This window comes from Schistocerca nitens, chromosome 2 (genome assembly GCF_023898315.1).
Source record: "Schistocerca nitens isolate TAMUIC-IGC-003100 chromosome 2, iqSchNite1.1, whole genome shotgun sequence".
NCBI lineage: Eukaryota > Metazoa > Arthropoda > Insecta > Orthoptera > Acrididae > Schistocerca > Schistocerca nitens.
The window spans coordinates 93021118-93045503 of record NC_064615.1 but is presented as its reverse complement, the minus strand read 5'-3'; the positions used below and the strand labels follow the sequence as shown (position 1 = coordinate 93045503).

The following is a 24386-nucleotide window of genomic DNA, read 5'->3' as shown; positions in this document are numbered from 1 at the left end:
GGTCTGCTAACAAGGAGCCCCTCGGGCAGGATGCTGGAGAGCCCCAAAGAGGATGGTGGGCATTGAAGTCTCCAGTTAACAAAAATGGTGCAGGTAGCTGAGCAATAAGTTGCGTCATGTCTGCCCTGGTAACGGCAGATGACGATGGAGCGTAAACGGTACAAAAGGAAAACGTAAAAGTGGGGAAAGTAATGCGGATGGCAACTGCCTGCAGGCCGGTGTGCAACGTGATGGGATCGTAGTAAATATCATCCCGGACCAGCAACATAACCCCTCCATGAGCTGGGATACCTACCACAGGGGGTAGGTCAAAACGCACAGAGGTGTAGTGTGCCAAGGCAATGTGATCGCATGGGCGTAGCTTCGTTTCCTGGAGGGCTACGACGAGCGGACGATGCGAGCGGAGCAGCAACTTCAAGTCCTCTCGGTTGGAGCGAACGCTGCGAATATTCCAGTTAATAAGTGCCATCGGAAGAAAAGGAAGATGAGAGAAGGGGTCACCTCGAGGGCCGCTGAGGGCCTGGCTTCGAGCGAGCACTGCCGCCGCTATCAGTAGGCGGACAGTCATCGTCCATTGGTTCTATAGGTTCATCGGCCATCTTGGGAAGATGGCCGGGAGGGGGAGCTTCCTCCGCCGGTGAACGGCCAGATGTTCGGCTACCAGCGGTGCGGCCAGGCGAAAGGGATGACGGCCTGGGGCGGCAACCGCTGGGTGGCGCAGGAGAAGAAATGCGCCGTGGCGGAGAAGGAGAACTGTGCTTCCTATTAGCCTTCTTGGATGGTCGTTTGGTGGAAGTACCGGACGAAGGCTGGGAGGTCGAGGTACGTAGGAAGTCTGCACGGGACGGTTCCTTCTTGAAGGCCCGTGCATCTGACTTCTGGGTCTTCGTCTTAGCAAAAGCTGATGAAGGGGCTGGTGTCTGTGGGGTGATTGGACGAAGAGGAGACGTCGACCGCGCGATCTTAGCACTGGACGAACGGACGACCGTGGTGCTGAAGGTCAGATCGCAGGTCTGGGTTGCCACCTCCCTGGTAGTCCGAGGAGAGGCGAGGACAGTACTGTATTTCCCCGCTGGGAGCAGCGTGGGCTTCCTACTAGCCAATAGCTTGCGAGCAGCCGAGGTGGACACTTTCTCCTTGACCCGAATTTCCTGGATACAGCGTTCTTCCTTATAGACAGGACAGTCGCGGGAGTATGCAGCATGGTCACCCTGACAGTTCACACAACGAGGAGACGGAGGTGGACAGTCACCCTCATGGGCATCCCTGCCACAAGTGACACATTTAGCCGCATTGGAACAAGATTGGCGAGTGTGATTGAAACGCTGACACTGGTAGCAGCGCGTAGGTGTCGGGACATAGGGGCGAACAGAAATAACCTCGTAGCCCGCTTTGATGCGCGATGGCAGCTGAACACTATCGAAGGTCAAGAAAAGTGTCCGGGTCGGTACAAGGTCATTGTTGACCTTTTTCATGACCCTATGGACAGCCGTCACGCCCTGCTCAGCGAGGAAAGATTGAATCTCCTCATCAGTCAAGCCGTCGAGGGATCTAGTATAGACCACACCACGAGACGAATTCAAACTTCGGTGAGCCTCCACCCGGACAGGGAGTGTGTACAGGAGTGTGGCCCGAAGCAGTTTTTGTGCCTGAAAGGCGCTCTCAGTTTCGAGTAATAAGGTACCGTTACGCAACCTGGTACAGGATTTGACACATCCGGCTACGGCATAACGAAAGGGTTAACAGAGGAAAAATCCTTTCCGTCCTCAGATCGAGAAACGACGAGGAACTGTGGGGCAGGCGGTAGTACTTTTGTCACTGGTAGCTGGTCACGTTTCCGATTTTGGGCAGAAGTCGAGAGAGATGGAGTGAAATCCATTGCGGAGGAATCCCCCATGATTGCCAGCGTCTCCGATGGCGCGCTCCTTCCTTGTGGGGACCCTCTCAGAGGGCACTCCCGCCTTAGGTGAATGTTTACACCTCAGGTCACACCTCCCGAGAAACAGACGGAGGGACCAATCGGCATGGTCAGAAGGTATCAGCTCAGGCAATCACCCCTCCCCGGGCCTGGCCTTTACCAGGGGGTACGCGCGTGCCTTACATGTCTACCCAGGGCGGGGACTTACGCGTTACCCCGTCACCGGCTACGCGTGCTAATGCGTGGGTCGGCCTTCAGGCGCGCACAGGGAGGAAGGAAGAGGAGGAAAAAGGAGAGAGAGAGAGAGAGAGAGAGAGAGAGAGAGAGAGAGAGAGAGAGAGAGAGACGGTCTCAAACGCCGAGGCGGAGACCAGAGAAGGCAATGAGAAGAAGGCAATGAGAAGAAGGCAATGAGAAGAAGGCAATGAGAAGAAGGCAATGAGAAGAAGGCAATGAGAAGAAGGCAAGGAGAAGAAGGCAAGGAGAAGAAGGCAAGGAGAAGAAGGCAAGGAGAAGAAGGCAAGGAGAAGAAGGCAAGGAGAAGAAGGCAAGGAGAAGAAGGCAAGGAGAAGAAGGCAAGGAGAAGAAGGCAAGGAGAAGAAGGCAAGGAGAAGAAGGCAAGGAGAAGAAGGCAAGGAGAAGAAGGCAAGGAGTAGAAGGCAAGGAGAAGAAGGCAAGGAGAAGAAGGCAAGGAGAAGAAGGCAAGGAGAAGAAGGCAAGGAGAAGAAGGCAAGGAGAAGAAGGCAAGGAGAAGAAGGCAAGGAGAAGAAGGCAAGGAGAAGAAGGCAAGGAGAAGAAGGCAAGGAGAAGAAGGCAAGGAGAAGAAGGCAAGGAGAAGAAGGCAAGGAGAAGAAGGCAAGGAGAAGAAGGCAAGGAGAAGAAGGCAAGGAGAAGAAGGCAAGGAGAAGAAGGCAAGGAGAAGAAGGCAAGGAGAAGAAGGCAAGGAGAAGAAGGCAAGGAGAAGAAGGCAAGGAGAAGAAGGCAAGGAGAAGAAGGCAAGGAGAAGAAGGCAAGGAGAAGAAGGCAAGGAGAAGAAGGCAAGGAGAAGAAGGCAAGGAGAAGAAGGCAAGGAGAAGAAGGCAAGGAGAAGAAGGCAAGGAGAAGAAGGCAAGGAGAAGAAGGCAAGGAGAAGAAGGCAAGGAGAAGAAGGCAAGGAGAAGAAGGCAAGGAGAAGAAGGCAAGGAGAAGAAGGCAAGGAGAAGAAGGCAAGGAGAAGAAGGCAAGGAGAAGAAGGCAAGGAGAAGAAGGCAAGGAGAAGAAGGCAAGGAGAAGAAGGCAAGGAGAAGAAGGCAAGGAGAAGAAGGCAAGGAGAAGAAGGCAAGGAGAAGAAGGCAAGGAGAAGAAGGCAAGGAGAAGAAGGCAAGGAGAAGAAGGCAAGGAGAAGAAGGCAAGGAGAAGAAGGCAAGGAGAAGAAGGCAATGAGAAGGCAAGGAGAAGAGGGCAATGAGAAGGCAAGGAGAAGAAGGCAATGAGAAGGCAAGGAGAAGAAGGCAATGAGAAGGCAAGGAGAAGAAGGCAATGAGAAGGCAAGGAGATTTTGCAGGGGAAAGAGTAAGGAAGACAGTGAGGTGGAGAAGAGCAAATAAAGGAACCAACCAAAGGAAGGAAGGAAGAAACGAGAAGTGAAAAAGCAAAATGACCGCAAATAGAGGTCGTGGAACCGTCCGTCTCCGGACGCAGGCGCGAACTACCACCTTGAGGGGGAGGGACTCCTTTTAGTCGCCTCTTACGACAGGCAGGAATACCTCGGGCCTATTCTAATCCCCGGACCCGCAGGGGGGTCCCATAGAGTTAGCGCATACCCGACACGACCAGCAACCATTGAACCGTCATCGTAAACAATGCCAGAGCCCTGATACGTGGCCAGGATGGAATAAAAGCGGCGGCGTAAGGCCTCTGGAGGGACTGAGTCCTTCGAGCCCTGTGCCAAGTCGAGCCGAAGGCAAAGGCGAGGAACACACCATGGGTGTGTACGCAAAGTGGCCCGGAAAGGAGGTGGAACAGTGCGAAACCTAAGCCTGGAGCGAAGCTCTTTGACGCGGACCGCGATCGTACAACCTGACCGGGGCCGACGTTCTGGCACATGGACGACCGATTGCGGGAACCGGAGACAATAGTTTGGATGCCCGGGCAAGCTAAAAACATGGGCAGCATAAGCGGCCAGCAAACGTTGGCGCCGTAACCGCAGGGGAGGGACACCTGCCTCCACTAGTATGCTGTCCACAGGGCTGGTGCGGAAGGCACCAGTGGCAAGTCGTATCCCGCAGTGTAGTATTGGGTCCAGTACCCGCAACGCAGATGGGGAAGCGGAGCCATAAGCCAGGCTCCCGTAATTCAGACGGGACTGGATTAACGCCTGATAGAGCCGTAACAAGGTAGATCGGTCGGCGCCCCAGCTGGTGTGGCTCAAGAATCGCAGAGCATTGAGATGCCACCAACACGCCTGTTTAAGCTGCCGAATATAAGGCAGCCAAGTCAACCGGGCATCAAAAAGTACACCCAAAAACCTGTGGGTCTCCACCACAGCGAGAAGGTCGCCGCGGCGCAGGATGGACCGTTCGGCGCCGGCAGAAACGCATAACGCGGGTCTTGGCAGCCAAAAACGGAAAACCACGCGCTACAGCCCAAGACTGCGCCTTGCGGATTGCGCCCTGTAGCTGACGTTCAGCAGCTGCAGTGCCAATGGAGCTATAGTAAAGGCACAAGTCGTCAGCATACAGGGAGGCGGAGACAAAATTCCCCACAGCCGCAGCAAGCCCGTTAATACTAAAAACAGGCAGACACTTAAAACAGAACCCTGTGGCACACCGTTCTCCTGGACGTGGGAGGAACTGGATGAGGCCGCGACATGCACGCGGAAGGTACGATACGACAGAAAATTGCGGATAAATATCAGCAGAGGACCACGAAGACGCCATCCATGAAGCGTGGAAAGGATGTGATGACGCCATGTCGTATCGTACGCCTTCCGCATGTCGAAAAAGACAGCGACCAGGTGCTGACGGCGGGCAAAGGCAGTACGGATGGCCGACTCCAGGCTCACCAGATTGTCGGTGGCGGAGCGGCCTTTACGGAACCCACCCTGAGACGGAGCCAGAAGGCCCCGAGACTCCAGTACCCAATTCAAGCGCCGGCTCACCATCCGTTCAAGCAACTTACAAAGAACGTTGGTGAGGCTAATGGGACGGTAGCTGTCCACCTCCAGAGGGTTCTTTCCAGGTTTCAAAACTGGGATGACAATGCTTTCCCGCCACTGCAACGGAAACTCCCACTCGACCCAAAGACGGTTGTCAAGGCGCTGTCTCTGGCAGTCCACTGAAATGTGTTTCAGCATCTGACAGTGGATGCCATCTGGCCCAGGAGCGGTATCAGGGCAAGCGGCTAGGGCACTGCGAAATTCCCACTCACTGAATGGAGCATTGTAAGATTCTTGGTGGTGGGTGCGAAACGAAAGGCTCCGACGTTCCATCCGCTCTTTAATGGAGCGGAAGGCCTGGGGGTAATTCGCAGAAGCGGAACTCAGAGCAAAATGCTCTGCTAAGCGATTTGCAATGGCGTCGGAGTCAGTACAAACTGCTCCTTTCAGTGATCAGGGACGCTGACAGGTGGCCGATAGCCCACATCGCTCCCAGCACTCCTGCTTGCTTTGGCGGATAAGGCGGCGGGCCCGTGCACGCAGTCGTTTGAAGGTGATGAGGTGTTCAACGCAGGAACGTCGCTTGTGACGCTGCACCGCCAGCCGGCGACCTTTAATCGCTGCAGCGATCTCAGGCGACCACCAAGGCACACCGACCCACCCTACAGAGGGTTATGGGCGTTGAAGTCGCCCAGTAGCAAGAAAGGTTGGCGGCAATTGGGCTATCAGCGCAGCCAGGACATGCTGCCAGACATCACCATCCGGTGGAAGGTAAAGACTTCAGACAGTAACAGCCTGTGGCGTCCACACCCGAACAGCGACAGCCTCTAAATGTGTCTGTAGAGGGACAGACTCGCTGTGAGTAGAGTTAAGGACATATATGCAGACGCAAACAGACACCCTTTCATTAGCTGCCCAGTTCTTATAATAACCCCGATAGCCATGGAGGGTGGGGGTTCACATTGCTGGAAACCAAGTTTCCTGAAGAGCAATGCAGAAGAAAGGGTGAAAGCTGGTAAGTTGGTTGAGCTCAACTAGATGGTGGAAAAACCATTGCAGTTCCACTGGAGGATGATATTGTCCATGGATGGGAAGACGTGAAGGGACTGGGGAGGCAGATTACGCCTCCTGGACCCCTGCTGCTACTACTGAGTCACCACCTGTGGTATAGCCATCCATTGCGTCCGAGGGACTGGCGAGACCCAGGACCTCAGTGGACGCCAGAATCTCCACCTCATCTTAGGACACAGGTATGGAAGCTTGCTGTGGTACAGGTGCCACCACAATGTCAGGATGCTTGGGAGCCTTTTTCTTCGACTGCTTTGCGCGCTGTGCCTGCGGTGGTTCTGGCTGGGAGGGTCTCACTGTGTCAGTCTCAGGGACTAAAGACGACCGTGTCGCCCTACGACCACCGACCGGTGGTTGTTTGAGATACTTGCGGGTGTCCGCTTTGGCACTGGGCAAAGCCTGGGATGGGAGGGCCCCAAGAGACCCCTTCCAGGCGCGAGGAGCCGAAGAAGGCTCACGCTTCTCCGGCTGAGAAGTGGGAACAGATGTCCCCAATGGTTCGGGTGGCGTTGCTCTTGAAGTAGATGGAGCAGGAGCAACAGGGAGTGAAGTGCCTCCCACAACCAAGGTGGCCGGTGAATTCTGACAGAGCTGAGATCGAACTGTAGGTGACGACGTGGTAGAGGGTCGAACTGGTGTTGCAGCAGTGGCATAGGTGGATGTCGTGAGCACATGATGTAGCCGCTCATATTTCCGCCTTGCCTCAGTGTAGGTCAGGTGGTCCAGGGTTTTATACTCCATTATGTTCATTTCCTTCTGGAAGTTCCGACAGTCTGGTGAGCAGGGGGAATGGTGTTCTCCACAGTTAACACAGATAGGAGGTTGAGCACATGGAGTATTGGGATGCAAAGGACGTCCACAAACTCGACATGTGATGCCGGAAATACAGCGGGATGACATGTGCCCGAGCTTCCATCATTTAAAACACCGCATCGGAGAAGGGATATATGGCTTCACATCACAACAGTAAACCATCACCTTGACCTTTTCGGGTAAATCACCACCTTCGAAAGCCAAGACAAGGGCACCGGTGGCTACCTGATTATCCCTCAGACCCCAATGGACGCGCCAGACGAAGTGAACACCTCGTCGTTCTAAGTTGGCACGTAGTTCGTCGGACTGAAGAAGATCCCTGTGGAATATATAATACCCTGGACCATGTTGAGTCTCTTATGCGGGGTGATGCTAACTGAAACATCCCCCAACTCGTCACAATTTAGCAACCTCCATAACTGGGCAGAGGATGCTGTTTTGATCAGTACTGTACCAGAGCGCATTTTGGACAAGCCCTCCACCTCCCCGAACCTCTCCTCTAAATGCTCCACAAAAAACCGGGGCTTGGTCGACATAAACGATTCCCCATTTACTTGCATACACACAAAGTACCGGGGTGAATATTCTCCACTGCCTTCATTAGCCACACGTTCCTCCCATGGAGTGCCCAGGGAGGGAAACCATCTCTGATCAAATTTCTTCCCGTTGAGGTTAGACCTCGATCGTTTAGAGACTGCTGGTGGACGCCCACCAGCGAGAGATGATGTACCACGCTTCATTGCGGGTCATCCGCCCTGATGCCACCCACTCTGACCAGGGGCTCTCCCCACAGGTGCCACCCAACCACAGCAAATACCACCTGGCAGCATGGCCTTTGCCGGGAGTCCCGATGCCCCAGAGGTATAGACATCTACTCCTTCGCATACGTGGGGAGGTAGCAGCTCAGGCATCAGCAGTGTGATCCCTGTGTAGTCAGGGGGCTACCACCAAGAGGTTACATGACGACCCCACCACAACGTACTGGCTACCGTGCTGGATGTTGGGTGTCGAAATATTCATGTACATCACGAGGGCAAAGATGGAAGTGCATAAAGGAGGGAATGTATGCTATCCGGAACACACTGCAGCGGATGTGTCTGGAAGCTCGATGTAAATCCAACTCCATGACAATATCGGGTAGGCCAGATCTTAGGGCAAGATGGATTTAAGATGTACCACTTAAGGCTTCCTTCCCCAAATGGTACGCACTAACGGAAAATTTGGAATGGTAGTGGTCAAACCCCTCAGGGGACCATCATATTAAAGGCCGAAACAGTTGAGACTCCATTTAGTCGCCTCTTACGTCAGGCAGGAATACTGTGGGCCTATTCTCACAACCGAACCCACAGGGGGCGCCGCTGGAGTTCCCGCCAGCGATCTTTAATCGCTTCAGCGACCTCAGGCGACCACTAAGGCACTGTCCTCCGCCGAGGGGATCCAGAAGAACGGAGAATGGCAGATTCTGCGGCTATGAACAATGCTGGTAGTGACTGAGTGAACCACTGTATCAATGGTTTCATGAGAAACAGGGTCAATACCGGCAGTGGAGGACAACAAGTCCCAGTCAGCCTTATTCATAGCCCACCTGCAAGGGCGCACAGGAGAGTGACGCCGTGGCAACGACAGAAACATCGGAAAGTGGTCACTACCACACAGGTCGTCATGCACACTACAGTGGACGGTAGGTAAGAGGCTAGGACTGCAGATCGAAAGGTCGATGGCGGAGTACATGCCATGCGCCACAATGAAGTTCGTGGAGGCACTGCCAATTAATATCGAAAGATAGAGCTGTGCCAATAAACGCTCAATGGTGGCGCCTCGACCTGTTGCCACTGACCCACCCCACAGAGGGTTATGGGCGTTATAGTCGCCCAGTAACAAGGAAGGTGGCGGCAATTGGGCTATCAGCGCAGCCAGGAAATGCTGCGCGACATCACCATCCGGTGGAAGGTAAAGACTGCAGACGTCACCAGATACCCTTTCATAAGCTGCACGGTTCTTATGATAACTCCGATAGCCACAGAGGGCGGGGGTTCGCATTATTGGAAACCACGTTTCCTCAAGAGCAATGCAGAAGAATGGGTGAAGGCTGATAAGTTGTCGGAGCTCAGCTAGATGGTTAGAGAAACCGCTTCAGATCCACTGGAGGATGGTATTGTCCATGGCTGAGAAAAGCATGAAGGGACTGGGGAGGCCATTTGCGCCTTGTGTTCACTAACTGCCACCGTTTCAGTACCCGCACGAGTGACATCCATGGCGTCTGAGGGACTGGCGAGATGAAGGTCCTCAGCGGACGCCAGGATCTCCACCTCATCCTCATACGCAGAGCTCGTAGGGTGCGGTGAGGTCGGTGCAACCGTAAGTTCTTTGGCCTTACAGGTCTTTCGCTTGGACTTCTCTTGCTGAACCTTGGGTTTCACCGGCTGGGAAGGCTTCACCAATTGAGTCACCAGGACGGAGGAGGATCGCGAAGCCCTACGACCAGTCGGTGGTGGGGACTTATGCCGCTGTCTGGCGTCATCCTTCCCGCTGGTGGAAGCCTGGGAATGGAGGGCCCCAACGGAACCCTTACAAGCGAGAGTAGCCGAAGAAGTTCTCAGCTGGAGAAGCGGGAACGGACGGACGGATGGATAGGTGGGAGGATGTTGCTCCTGAGGTAGGTGGTGCAAGAGCAACCAGGTGGGCAGAGTCTCCCGCCCCCCCCCCCCCCCACAGGCAAGGGGGCAGGAGGAGTTGTACTGCTTATCGAGCTCTCTGGAAGTCTCGAAACTAATGGGGCTAGCACAGCGTTGTAACAGCGGCAAAAGATTTCATTCTCACAGGATGTAGTCTATAATATTTCCGTTTGGCATCAGTATAGGTTAGTCGGTCCAGGGTCTTATATTCCTTGATTTTGCGCTCTTTCTGAAAGACATTGCAGTCTGGCGAGCAAGGTGAATGATGCTCTCCGCAGTTGACACAGATGGGAGGTGGGGCGCATTGATTATTGGGATGTGATGGGCGTCTGCAATCTCGACCTGTAAGGCTGGAATGGCAGCGCGAAGTCATATGGCTGAACTTCCAGCACTTAAAGCACCGCATCGGGGGAGGGATATAGGGCTTGACGGCTCAACGTTAGACCATCACCTTGACCTTCTCTGGTAATGTATCACCCTCGAAGGCCAAGATGAAGGCACCGGACGAAATGAACACCTCTACGCTCCAAGTTATCACACAGGTCATCAGACTGCAGAAGTAGGTACCTAAGGAAAACAACACCTGGACCATATTTAAACTCCTATGTGGTGTGATGGTAATGTTAACATCCCCCAACTTGTCACAACCAAGTAACCTGTGTGACTGGGCGGAGGATGCCGTTTGTATCAGTAATGACCCAGAGTGCATTTTTGACAAGCCCTCCACCTCCCCAACTTTGTCCTCTAAATTCCTGACGAAGAACTGAGGCTTTGTGGATAGAAAACACTCCCCATCAGCTCTCGTACAAGCTAAGAATAGGGGGGCGAAGAACTATTACCGCCATCCTGAGACTTACACTCCTCCCACGGCGTGGCCACGGATTGGAACGTTTTCGGATAATCCTTCTGAGCATTAAATTGAGCCCGAGAACGCTTAGAGACCACTGGCGGCTGGCCACCAGCGAGAGATGTACCACGCCTCATTGCGGGTCATCCGCCCTGATGCCACCTGCTCCGACCAAGGGCCCTCCCCACAGGCGCCACCCAGCCTCAGCAAGGACCATCTGGCAGGATGGCCATTGCCGCGAGTCCTGATGCCCCAGGGAGATGTGCATTTAACGGCGCAGGCATCGGTAGAGCGATCCCTGTGTTGTCAGGGGGTTTACAAGCAACAGGGTACATTGCGGCCCCACCACAACGGATTGGTTACCGTGCTGGATTTTAGAAAACATGTAGTCCATGGTCGCCGTCAGTGCAGGAAATGGCACTGCACATTGCATGGCGGAAAATGCACACAGGAACGTATGCATGCCTAACAGATGGAGAGCAGGCAGGACTGCAATGCCACGACGAATAAGCTGGCGAAAGGTCTGAACTAAAGATGGACACAATGAACCAAGAAAGGAGCCCTTACATCGGTAGAGCGATCCCTGTGTTGTCAGGGGGTTTACAAGCAACAGGGTACATTGCGGCCCCACCACAACGGATTGGTTACCGTGCTGGATTTTAGAAAACATGTAGTCCATGGTCGCCGTCAGTGCAGGAAATGGCACTGCACATTGCATGGCGGAAAATGCACACAGGAACGTATGCATGCCTAACAGATGGAGAGCAGGCAGGACTGCAATGCCACGACGAATAAGCTGGCGAAAGGTCTGAACTAAAGATGGACACAATGAACCAAGAAAGGAGCCCTTACCCAATCGACTAGCTCTTCGGAAAAATTGAGATATGGAGGTCAAACCCAACAGCGGACCATCAAATAAGGCCGAAACATTTGAGACTCATTTTAGTCGCCTCTTACGACAGGCAGGAATACCACGGGCCTAATCTAACTCTCGAACCCGCAGGGGGGCATTCGTGGAACTTTTAACACTTCTTTATGCATTACCAGCAATTTTAGACCCACTAACTCGCAGCAGCAATAAACAGGCCACGCACTGTAGCATCTACACTTTAAGGACATGATGGTCTAGGATGAAACTTCAAACTACGTACAAAACGTTTGTCACTCAGGTACCTTCAATGTTGCACTTCTCCTGAAGGTTGATTTAATAAGGCCCCCAGCTCCAGAACATAGAAATTTTAGTTGTTTCTGTCCTTACCCGATTCCATGTAGTGTTATTGTACTTTGTTCAAAACTAACGCCCTAGGTCGAGTCGGTCAAGTGTTTCATGAGGCGCACTGCAGAGTCAACTTAACTTTGTGGAACACCTTTTAGATGCTCCTTACGGAGTGCACTGAGTGCAATCTCGTGGTCCTCCTTACGTTTAGACACCTACGTAAGAGGGACGTGCGTGAGCAGTCGGGTGGTCTGTCTTCCATCACGCTGCTACCCGGTACCTCATGGGCCTCCGCAACACAATGTATCCCGTTAGCGGAGCTAATCTCTTAAATAGTGGACGTTTTGCGCCCACACCATTCCAGTATGCCAGTACTCATTTATTATCATGCGAAACTCACTCAGATACTCCTGGGTTTATTAAGGTGTGTTACAAGTGATAGAAAACTTAATGAAGAGAGACCCATACCTATTAAATATGAAATGAGAAAGAAGTGAATCACGCTGAACGTTAGCTTATAGTGCAGATGTATATGCTTTAAGCGTCAAATTGTGTGATGATCATCTTATTCGTGAGGTACGGTATGATGAAATATCCAGTCGAACACCTCTGTGGTCTCCACACAAAGTGGAATATCACATTTACAAGGCAGCTGGCTAGTTACTAACAGTTGGATTCAAACAAACCTTCTCACAGCTATCACCAGAGCAGTACAAATGGGCCCTCTTCTACAGAACACCCACGGCCACCTTACGAAAGCTGTTTTCTTACTGAGCGCCCTGGTCGATGGAGAGTAAGTCACTCACAGAACATTGGGAAATGAAGAAGAGTATGGCGCCATCCATCAAACGAGCACTGCTTGTAAAATGGTGGCTTCGACATGAGACTTAGCGCCATGTTTTCAAAACTGTTCTAGTATTTTCATAAAGTGTTATGTCTTTTGGGTATGTAAAATGTTATAAATGTGTTTTAGCAGTACGAATGATGCCCGATTGTGGTTTAACGTTAACATGAAGATAATTGTTTAACGAATTATGTAGTAGGATTTAGTGTGGAAACATTTCGACCAAGTATGGATAGGGACTAAGGGGATTTTTGTAAAGACAGTTTATGGTAAAGGGAAGGTTAAGTCAGGTATAAATAACAATAGTAAACAACTTTATGCATAAGCAAAACTTATGCATATTAGATAATTACGTCGGTAAAAAGCGCAGTCGTTAGGTTTACTATTTTGCGAATGGTTATTGATGAAAAGCACGGACTGACGCGGGACAATGTTGTTTTGCTATTGGCTGTTGAGTAAACTGTCCAATGGTAAAGCAATATTGTTCGCGCGCCTTTCTCTGCTGGTAGAAAAGACTGAGTATTCTAGCGAAGAGTTGGAGCCTTGCCATGAAACAGTTCGGACCTGTGTTGTAGTAGTAGTAGTAGTAGTAGTAGTTCCGATGGAAACCGTAAGTTGCCGGATCTAGCAGTGTTTCATACATCAAAAGTGTTGGAAAGTGACGGCATAATTATTCCGATGTGTATGTAGAAATTTCTGAATTTGTGAGTGAATTTTGTGACGATAAAAGACAAATTCCGTTTGGCGTATTGAGCAGGTCGATGACTAAAAACTGTGACTGCATTAGGTACCGACAGACCTAATATTTGGCGAGCATTCACAAAAACAATCCGTATTTTTGTAGCTATTACGTTTTCGGTTAATGCAACACCATAAACTTGCTGACGTGAGTAAAGAGATTGTGATTGATTATGTTAAGACTAGCACGGGCTTGGCAGGGATACTTTTTCACCTAAGTTTCAGAATGTATTAATTGAGGACGAAATTTCTAACCTTTCATTTGGTGTGAAAAATTTCTCGAGAAACTTAGATTAGTGACTTTAATTGCAGCCTGGTTCACGTCTAAGTACAGTAGGTTTCACTCAGCTTCCCTACTGATATGCTGAGTCATTGTTTACAGGTAGGTGCAGGTCCGTCGTAAAAGGGACGGAAAGAACCGCGCCGCCGCAGACGTTCAACGTATTGCGACACATACAGCGCGAAAGATTGCGTGGTAAGAAGACAGTATCAAATGGACGGTTACCATACGAAGGAATGGTATCAGCAAGGAAAGCTCTATCAGCCGATCAGACTAGGAGTGTCCTTATCGAAAAGAAGATGATGCGTTAACTATGCCTACTTTCCTAGAAGACATCCGTACTGCTGAAGACAACCTGCAGTCCACAGTAGTTCTCAAAACGGCTGCTGGAAAATGCACGCATTCCGTTCACTCACGAATTCTAATATTTAAAAAGAAGACAGCGTAACCTAAATTGAGGAACAACAGTGATACTGCGAGCTTTAGTGCTACATGTGATCGTTTTTGCAGCTTGCGTAGCTGACCTTGATAAAACCAGTTTCTCTGTTGATGAAATGGGCGACTTCAATACAACATACATTCACAGCACTGCTCCTTGCTGAAAGAAGCAGTGGTGCAGAAGCAAGTTGTGACGTAGCAACTGATGAAAACATTCAGTACCCGGATGGGAATGTACCTTTTGTAGGGAGATGCCCCGTTCAACGGCCGCCTCTGAGTTGAGCCCAGAGTATGACAAAGGAACAATTCACATCAGAAGTCTGGCGTAGTGGGCCAAGAAGTAGATCCTCATCAAATACAATACCAAATGTATCTGGATGGGAATGTATCTCACACACAATAAATAATACGTCAGGAGAGCGCTTAAACTTGAAAGAGGAACTGCAAGAAGTGAAAGGGGCTGAAGAGCACGTGATGGAACTACCAGTGTTTCTTAACACATCAAAAATAAACCTAGTGATAACTAGGAATTAAGATCAACGAGAAGTGTGTGTGTGTGTGTTGGGGTTTATGGGCGCTCAACATCGAGGTCATCAGCGCCCTGACACACATGAAAAGGAACGAATGTGGAGAGACCTAATAAAACTGAAAAAACACACTCAAGGAAAGCAGAAGAAGAGGGAAAATACTACAGAAGAATGTAAAACCTAAGGAAAGGGAAAATATAGTAACAAGAATGACACAGGAAATTGTCATTGGCTGGCCACTTACATAAAATATGGGCGAGCTTGTCACACAGTGAGCAAATTAAAATCCTCTCCCTAAAATCTTTGTAAAAACAGTTGACATGGCACAGAACTTTAAAACTTTATCCACATTCGTCCGAGTGTTGCCTAAAAGAGTTGGCAGGTCCGCTGGCAAGTCAGCCGCGGCCCGCTGGTCAGAAAATAAAACGCAATCCAGTAAAACGTGGCGCACAGTGACCTGGACGCCGCAAGCACCACACAATGGAGGGTCTTCTCGCCGGAGCAGGAAGCCATGCGTCATAGGGCTGTGGCCTATTCGAAGCCGAGTGAGGAGAACCTCGTCCCGTCGATGGGGCTGAAAGGAAGTACACCACACACGCGTTGTGGGCTTGACTAGACGGAGCTTATTGTCAGCCACTTCCAGCCACTCGTCCTCCCACCGACACATGACTCGGGAGCTCAACAGCGAGGTGAGTGCGTGCACGAGGATAGCACACTGTGATACGTGTGGATCAAGACACGCCTCCTTGGCTGCGAGATCTGCCCTTTCATTCCCAGCAATGCCAACATGCCCCGGAACCCAGCAGAAAGCTACAACCTTCCCCAGTCGCTGTAGTTGGAGGAGGGCATCCTGGATGGTTTGGACTACTTTATCTGCCGGATACAAATGGTGCAATGATTGAAGGGCACTGAGGGAATCGGAACAGACAAGAAATTTAGGAGAGGAAGAACGTCTCATCTGCTCCAGCGCCCGCAAGATCGCAGACAATTCTGCATCAAAGACCGTAGAAGTCTGAGGCAGTCGGACCTTAAGGACACGATCCGGAAAAACAACTGAGCAACCAACGGAATCCCCTTGTTTCGACCCATCCGTAAAAACCGCTACATAGTCGTGGTGCTCAGATAAAACAGCAGAAAATGCTGCATGAAAAACGATGGCAGGAGTGCAACCTCTCTTGTACTGCAATAAATCTAAAATCACTCTGGGCCTCTTCAGTAACCAGGGGGGCAGGCGGTTAAAACCCTGGATTTGGGGTTGTACAGACTCCACACCGAGCGACTCTAGAACACGTTGCACACAGATCCCAAATGGCAACGTAGCCCGGGGACGGTGGTAAAAAAGGCGGTCCAGAGGTGGATGGGCAACAAGGCGGTGAGCAGGCGAGCTGGGAGCCGCAAGAAACTTACAAGCCTGGCACACCAGAAGGAGCTGCCGCCGGATGGTAAGTGGCGGCTCGCCAGCCTCAGCACAGAGACTGGGTATGGGACTGGTCCGATAAGCACCCGTGGCCAGTCGAATCCCAGCATGGTGGACAGCGTCAAGGATCCGCAAATAAGACTGCCTCGCTGACCCATATACTGTGCACCCATAGTCCAGCCGTGAACGCACGAAAGCCCGATAAAACTGAAGGAGACGCGCCCTGTCCGCTCCCCAAGACCTGTGGCTGAGGCACTTGAGGATGTTCAGTGCCTTCAGGGATCTGGCTTTCAAGTCACGTAGGTGTGGCAGCCATGACAACCTGGAGTCAAAAATTAGGCCCAGAAACCGCACTGCGTCTCTAAAATGTAGGACGGCATCCCCCAAATGCAAGGCAGGCAAAGTAAAAAGACGACGAGAACGATTAAAATGAACACCAACACACTTATCGGCAGAAAGCCGAAAACCTGTCTTTGCAGCCCACTCCTCTAACCGCCGCACTGTTAGCTGCAACTGACGGCTCACGGTTGCAACACTGGAGGAGGAACAGAAAACAGCAAAGTCGTCCACAAACAAGGAGCACTGTACCGGACTCCTCACTGTAGACGTTATACTGTTGATGGCTATGGCAAAGAGGGTAACGCTTAAAACACTGCCCTGGGGGACACCGTTCTCTTGCTCAAAGCGATCAGACAGCGTGTTACCAACGCGGGTCCGAAAAAACCGCTGAGACAGGAAAGACCGAATGAAAAAGGGGAGGCGGCCACGAAAGCCCCATTGATGCAGTTGTGCAAGAATACAGTGTCTCCAAGCAGTATCATATGCCTTACTGATATCAATGAAGATACCGATACAGTGATGCTGACGGAGGAAAGCCTGCTGAATAGCCGCCTCGAGGAGTGTCAGGTTGTCGACTGTGGACCGAAATTTTCGGAATCCACACTGAAAGCGGCTAAGGAGCTGCCTGGTCTCTAGCAGCCAGACCAGACGACGGTTAACCATCCGTTCCAGGGTCTTTCCGACACAGCTTGTCAAGGCGATACTACGATAACTACTGGGACATGTGCGGTCCTTTCCTGGTTTGAGGAGAGGGATGAGGATTGCCTCCCTCCACGAGGTGGGGAACACTCCTGTCTGCCATATGAGATTAAAACATTCGAGGAGGATTTCCTTTGACACCGCTGGCAGATGGCGAAGCATGGAGTACCGGATGCGGTCGTAACCTGGTGCAGTGTCAGAAGTCGCAGTAAGTGCCGATTCAAGTTCCCACATGGAGAAAGGGGAGTTGTAGGCCTCAGAACTGTTCGACCGAAAGTCCAACTTCGCTCGTTCGACAGTCGCACGGTAGCGACGAAATGCTGGATCCTGGGTTGCAGTGGCAGTACTTTGTGCAAAATGCTCTGCCAGCGTCTGAGCAATGGCGCTGGGTGTTGTTTGGAGGCATCCCTGGTTCAGGACTGCAGCTATTGGTAGACGGCTGCGTTTACCGGAAATCCTCCGGATGGCTTCCCATACTTTTGTGGAACAAGTGGAACGGTTTATGGAGTCCAGGAACTCCTGCCATGACCTTTTCTTGCTCTCTTTAAGGACACATCAACGAGAAGGGGTATATAACCGCCGTAATGACTGACTGAACCAATCTGACCTCTCCTAGGATAATTAATCGACTGAATCAATGCTGAGAGCTTTCTCAACGTACAGCCAGCATTTGGAACAAGCTCTGAGTGACCGTCAACTTGTATGGAAGTGCTGCACATTCCAGCAATAATAGCGACGTGACGAGCTATATTAATGAGATCGTGTGAGAAAGCATTTATCGAAGAGATTTTCATGTGGTTTACAGCTGTTTGATGTCGGCGAGTAACGATGAAAGGCATACTGAATCAAACAAGAACCAAGAAACGTGTAGGTGAAATCTTACATTCGAGAAAATTTTTTTATGCATGAACGAGTAGAATTAAAGATCAGTCATTTCGTACCTACAATCACATTAGGAAGGTGAATATCCATTACGTTCTGAAACAGAGCATTAGGAAACCCAGGAAGTGGAACTACTCTTTTGGATCAAAGCTCACACACAAGGCGTATTTTCATCACTGAATGATGTCATAATGGACCTTCAACCGCCAACTAGTCACACCGTTTAACGTGGAAACTAAAACCAATGTCTTGTCATTGACCATTTAAGTCTCTCAAATCCACCAGCCTATTTCCTTATTATCAACATCTTGTGGAAGTGAGACAGTGTCATACGAGTATATAGTTACGAAGGGACTAATGGGAAAGAACCAATCACAAAAAATGGATGTTCATACGTTGGTTAGTTGGTTGGTTGGTTGGTTGGTTGGTTTGAGGATTAAAGGGACCACACTGCAGAGGTCATCGGTCCCTTGTTTCATAAACACACAGGGCACAGGGAAACCATCCATTAGTCATTCGAAGCAGAGGATAAAAATTCCAGGGGAAGAAAATCCCCAAGGTCAATAATAGAGAAACATGGAAAACGGAGCACAGCAACAAAAACAACAGAGAAGAAAGGCAGAAGGAATTAAAACTGCACAGCAGAGGACTGTGGCTGGCTGATCACGAAAATAATAGGATGAGCCAGCCACTCTGCAACACGTTAAAACCTCCAGCCTAAAAGATTACGGTGTAGTCGAAGTACAACACAAAACAAAGTAAAAGATACAGCACAAAAGAGGGTGACGCAATAAAATTAGAGTGGCGTATAAAAGTCACTTGCTCGAATAAAACTTAAAACACGATCTGCCATAGAGACATAGTCACCCAAAAAGAGATAAATCACCCAGGAGATTAAAAGTTCGCCTGAGGGCGGTTAAAAGACGACAGTCCAACAATATATGGGCCACCGTCATATTCGCACCACAGTGACAATGAGGGGGGTCTTCTCGACGCAGCAGATGACCATACGTCAGCCAAGAGTGGCCAATGCGGAGCCTACACAGAACAACAGAATCCCTGCGAGAGGCCCGCATGGAGGAACCCCACACAGTCGTGGTCTCCTTTACCTGCCGCAGCTTGTTGGGTGCAGACAGAGGCGCCATTCGTCTCCCCACAACCCAAAGACCCGACGGTGCAAAACAGTTCGGAGATCAGTTGCCGGGAGGCCGATCGCCAACGGCAGTTTGCGGGTGGCTTCTTTGGCTAACTTGTCGGCGAGTTGGTTTCCCGCGATCCCAACGTGTCCCGGGGTCCATATGAACACCACCGAACGACCACGCTGTTCAAGATCGTGAATGGACCCCAGGATGGCACCAACAATGAGATGGCGTGGGTAGCACTGGTCAAGAGCCTGCAGACTACTGAGCGAGTCACTGCAAATGACAAAGGACTCTCCAGTGCGGGTTCGAATATGCTCAAGGGCACGACAAATAGCTGTCAGTTCTGCGGTGTAAACACTGCGGCCTTCCGGCAAGGAGCGCTGGTCGACATAGTCCGCATGAGCGTAAGCGTACCCCACACGGCCATCAACCATCGAGCCATCGGTATAGATAACCTCCGAGGCATGGTATGCGCCTAGGAGAGCTAGGAATTGGCGGCGCAAGACTGCAGGAGGAACTGAATCTCTTGGCCATCGGGAAAGTTCCAGCCGAAGCTGCAGCCGACGAATACACCAAGTTGGTGTATGTGGGCGGACCTGGAAAGCGGATGGAAGAGGCAAACACTCGAGGTCATTAAGGAGCGACCAAACACACATCCCAATGGTATGGCCCGATCGCGGCCGCCGGTGTGGGATACTGACTGCCGCATTAGTGAAAAGGAGACGATAGTTAGGGTGACGGGGCGAACAACGGACGTGGGCAGCATAGTTGGCTAACAGTTGTTGACGCCGAATACGAAGTGGAGGAACCCCAGCCTCAGCAAGGAGGCTAGTAACAGGGCTGGTGCGGAATGCTCCTGTCGCCTGTCTAACCCCACAGTGGTGAATGGCGTCCAGCAGTTGCAACGCAGAGGGCGACGCTGAGCCATACGCCACACTCCCATAATCCAGTCGGGACAGCACAAGGGCTTTGTAGAGCTGCAGCAGCGTGTTACGATCTGCACCCCAAGTTGTGTTGCTGAGGCAGCGGAGGGCATTCAGATGCTGCCAGCACTGACGCTTGAGCTCACGAATATGTGTAAGCCAAGTAAGCCGAATGTCGAACAGCAATCCCAGAAAACGGTAAGTGTCAACGACCCTGAGCATGGCATCCTGAAGATAAAGCTCAGGGTGGGGATGGACAGTTCGACGCCGACAGAAGTGCGTAACAGAAGTCTTCGCAGGAGAAAGTTGAAACCCATGGGCTAGGGCCCACGCCTGCGCCTTGCGTATGGTGGATGAGCTGAAAAAGATGCAGAAATCGTCAGCATATAACGTGGGTGAGACAGAGGAACCTACTGCTGTTGCTGCAAGGCCATTAATGGCCACAAGGAAAAGGGGCACGCTCAATACAGAGTCCTGTGGAACGCCGTTCTCCTGGATATGAAGTGAACTATGGGATGTGCCAATTAAAACGCGGAATGTCCGAACAGATAAAAAATTCTGAATAAAACTGGGGAGAGAGCCCCGGAGACCCCACCCGTGCAACGTGGCGACAATATGGTGCCGCCACGTCGTGTCATATGCTCTGGAGAGGTCGAAAAAGACAGAGACGAGGTGTTGGCGCCTGGAAAAAGCAGTGCGGATTGCAGACTCAAGAAAGACCAAAGTATCGGCGGTGGAACGACCCTGACGGAAGCCGCTCTGACACGGAGCCAGAAGACCCCGAGACTCGAGCAGCCAACACAGCCGTCGACTCACCATGCGTTCCAATAGCTTGCACAGAGTATTTGTCAAGCTAATGGGCCGATAGCTATCCACATGAAGCGGGTCCTTACCAGGCTTCAGCACCGGAATGACTGTACTCTCCCGCCACTGCGACGGAAAGATACCATCACCCCATATGCGGTTGAAGAAGGCAAGAACACACCGCTGACATTCCGGGGACAGGTGTTTGAGCATCTGATTGTGGATGTCATCTGGCCCAGAGGCTGTATCGGGGCACTGCGCCAGGGCGCTTTGGAGTTCCCACAAAATAAACGGGGTGTTATACGCCTCAGGGTGGCGAGAAGCAAAAGAAAGCCGTTTGCATTCCTCCTGGCGTTTGAGCGCGCGAAACGGGGGCGGGTAATTCCCCGACGCAGAGGCCCGAACATAGTGCTGTGCGAAATGCTCGGCGATTGCATCGGCATCGGTGGATACCGCCCCGTTGATGGTAAGCCCTGCGACACCTGTAGAGTGCTGCAATCCAAAGATGCGCCGAATCTTCATCCACAACTGGGAGGGTGAAGTACGGGAACCAATGTTGGAAACGAATCTCTCCCAGCACTCCTGTTTCCGCCGTTTGATAAGCCTCCGTATCCGAGCACGGAGACGTTTGAATAAAATGAGGTTCTCCAAAGACGGGTGCCGCTTATATTGCTGAAGAGCTCGCCTACGTTCTTTAATGGCTTCAGCGACCTCCGGAGACCACCAAGGCACTGACTTTCGCCGGGGGCACCCTAACGAACGAGGAATAGTACGTTCTGCAGCGGAAACAACCGCTGCAGTCAGTGTCTCAACCGCCACATCGATGGTACCGTGGGGGAGATATTCAACAGTGGCAGCAGAGGAGAACGTTTCCCAATTTGCCTTGCTAAATGCCCATCGAGGCAGACGTTCATGGGATCGACGCTGGGGTAGTGAAAGGAAGATGGGAAAATGGTCACTACCACACAAGTCGTCATGAACTCTCCAGTGGACCAATGGTACAAGCCCTGGGCTGCACAACGACAGATCTATTGGCGAGAACGTGCCATGCGCCACACTGAAATGTGTGGCGGCGCCAGTGTTTAAGAGGCAGAGGTCGAGTTGGGAGATGAGATTCTCGACATCTCTCCCTCGGCCAGTAACCTTCGTTCCACCCCACAGAGGTTTGTGGGCGTTACAATCCCCCAGTAGAAGAGAAAGCGTAGGGAGTTGGGCGACAAGTGCAGCCAATTCGGTCAGGGAGACTGTACCACCTGGAGGGAGATAGACACTGCAGACGGTTATGTCCTAGGTAGTCCTTACGCGTACAGCCACAGCTTCCAATGATGTTGGAAGGGGCACAGGAGCACTATATACAGAGGTAAGGACATACACGCAGGCTCCACCTGACACGCAATTGTAAGTGCTACGGTTGCAGTAATAAGCTCTGTATCCACGAAGGACAGGGGTCCGCATTGCCGGGAACCAGGTTTCCCGGAGGGCAATGCAGAAAGCAGGTGTCAGGCTTAGAAGCTGTCGTAGCTCAGGGAGATGGCTAAAATAACCGCCACAATTCCGCTGGAGGATCGTACAAAGCGTGTCCTGTAAGGGCATGAAGGTACTGAAAAAGCAAATTACTTCACAGTGTCACATGTGTAAGTAGGCTGTTTAGGTTTTTTTATTGATAACGCCACCTCAGTATGAAAATCACCGGCTGTGCCGTGTGCAGTCTGTGGCTGCTTTGCATTGTTGTAATACTCAACCATTGTAGTGTTAGGCAGCTGGCTGTGAACAGCGCGTAGCGCTGGGCAGTTGGAGGTGAGCCGCCAGCAGTGGTGGATGTGGGGAGAGAGATGGCGGAGTTTTGGAAGTTGTCATGAACTGCTCTATATATATATGTATATATGATGATATAAAGATAAATACATTCTTTGTTCTCTATTAATATCTTTCATTTGCTAACTATCCCTATCAGTAGTTAGTGCCTTCCATAGTTTGAATCTTTTATTTAGCTGGCAGTAGTGGCGCTTGCTGTATTGCAGTAGTGGGAGTAACCAAGATTTTTGTGAGGTAAGTGATTTCTGAAAAGTACAGGTTAATGTTAGTCAGGGCCATTCTCTTGTAGAGAATTTTGAAAGTCAGATTGCGTTGCGTTAACAAAATATTGTGTGTGGAAAGTCAGATTGCGTTGCGCTATAAATATTGTGTGTCAGGTTAAGCACAGTCGTAAAAAATTGTTAAAAGGGGACGTTTCATACATGCTGCCACCGACTGAGTGACTGACGTCGCAACTGCCATTGTTTCCGAGACGGCGAGATCGAGGTCATCTGGGGACGCAAGGAGCTCGACCTCATCCTCTGAGGCTGAGCTGACAGGAAGCGTTGGCGCGGGAACCACTGGGTCCTTAGGCTTCTTAGAGAGCTTCCTCTTCTCTCTCTTGGCTTTGGGAGGAGGGTTCGCATGCTGGGAGGGTTTTCCGGATGCATTGTCAGGAACAGAGGAAGAGCGTGAAGCCCTTCGACCAGCAGCTGGTGGCTTCCTCAGCCACTGGCTAGCGTCTAGCGAGACACTGGTAAAATCCTTGGAAGGGACTCCCCAAGGGCTGAGCGGCCGGAGGGGGCTGTCGCCTCTCCGGCTGAGCGGCCGGAGGGGGCTGGCAGTGCCTCTGAAGGACGTATGTCCGAACTTCCAGCACTGGAAGCAACGCATAGGGGGTGGGACATAAGGCTTGACATCGCACCAATAGATCGTGACCTTGACCTTCTCAGGCAAGCAGTCACCCTCAAAGGCCAGGATGAAGGCACCGGTAGCGACCCTATTATCCTTGGGCCCCCTAAAGACACGACGGACAAAGTGCACACCTCGTCGTGACAGGTTCTCCAGTAGCTCGTCATCAGATTGTAGCAGAAGATCTTTTTGAAAAATAATCCCCTGGACCAAATTTAAGGACTTATGGGGAGTGACATGAACGGGGATGTCACTGAGCTTCTCACAGGCGAGTAACGCTCGTGACTGTGAAGATGAAACTGCTTGTATCAAAATAGCCCCGCTCCTCATTTTGGAAACAGGTGCCACTTCCCCAAACTTATATTCAAGATGGTGAACAAAGAAGAGAAGCTTAGTCCCCAAAAACGAATCCCAATCAGTTCTGCTGCACACAATGTATCGCGGCGAATACGGCTCCTGTCTGTCCGCTGCCCTACGTTCCTCCCATGGCGTGGCTAGGGAAGGGAACGATTTGGGGTTATATGTCACAGCATTAAATTCTGTCTTACCGCGCTAAGAGACGTTGGCGGTCGTGCGACCACCGGATTGAGACTTCACCCGCTTCATTGCGGGGCAGCCGCCCCGATGCCACCCACTCCGACCAGGGGCTCTCCCCATGGGCGCCACCCAGCCTCAGCAAGGGCCACCTGGCAGGATGACCGTTGCCGGGAGTCCTGATGCCCCAAGGCGACGGGCATCTAATCCTAGGGCGACGTGGGGAGGGTGCAGCTCAGGCATCGGCAGTACGATCCCTGTGTTGTCAGGGGGCTACAACCTAGAGGGTACATGACGACCCAACCGCATCGGGCTGGCTGCCGTGCTGGATTTCGGGTGCCATGGAAAGTCCATCATGATTGTAGGTGCGGATGGGGAGGCACTATGGGCGTAACTTGTACAACCCATCAGGCGTTTAGGTCCAATTTGAGGAATAGTGG

The 24386-nt window shown here is 51.4% G+C and overlaps 1 protein-coding gene across 1 annotated transcript in view; it reads left to right on the top strand.

Annotated features, from left to right (window-relative positions):
• Positions 1-3365, top strand: part of LOC126234851 (uncharacterized) — a 35812-nt gene extending 32447 nt beyond the window's left edge. Inside the window, exon 2 of the mRNA XM_049943593.1 lies at positions 2365-3365. Coding sequence (XP_049799550.1) covers positions 2365-3365 — 1001 coding nt within the window. The remainder of the gene's footprint in view (positions 1-2364) is intronic.
• The last annotated feature ends 21021 nt before the right edge of the window (positions 3366-24386 follow it).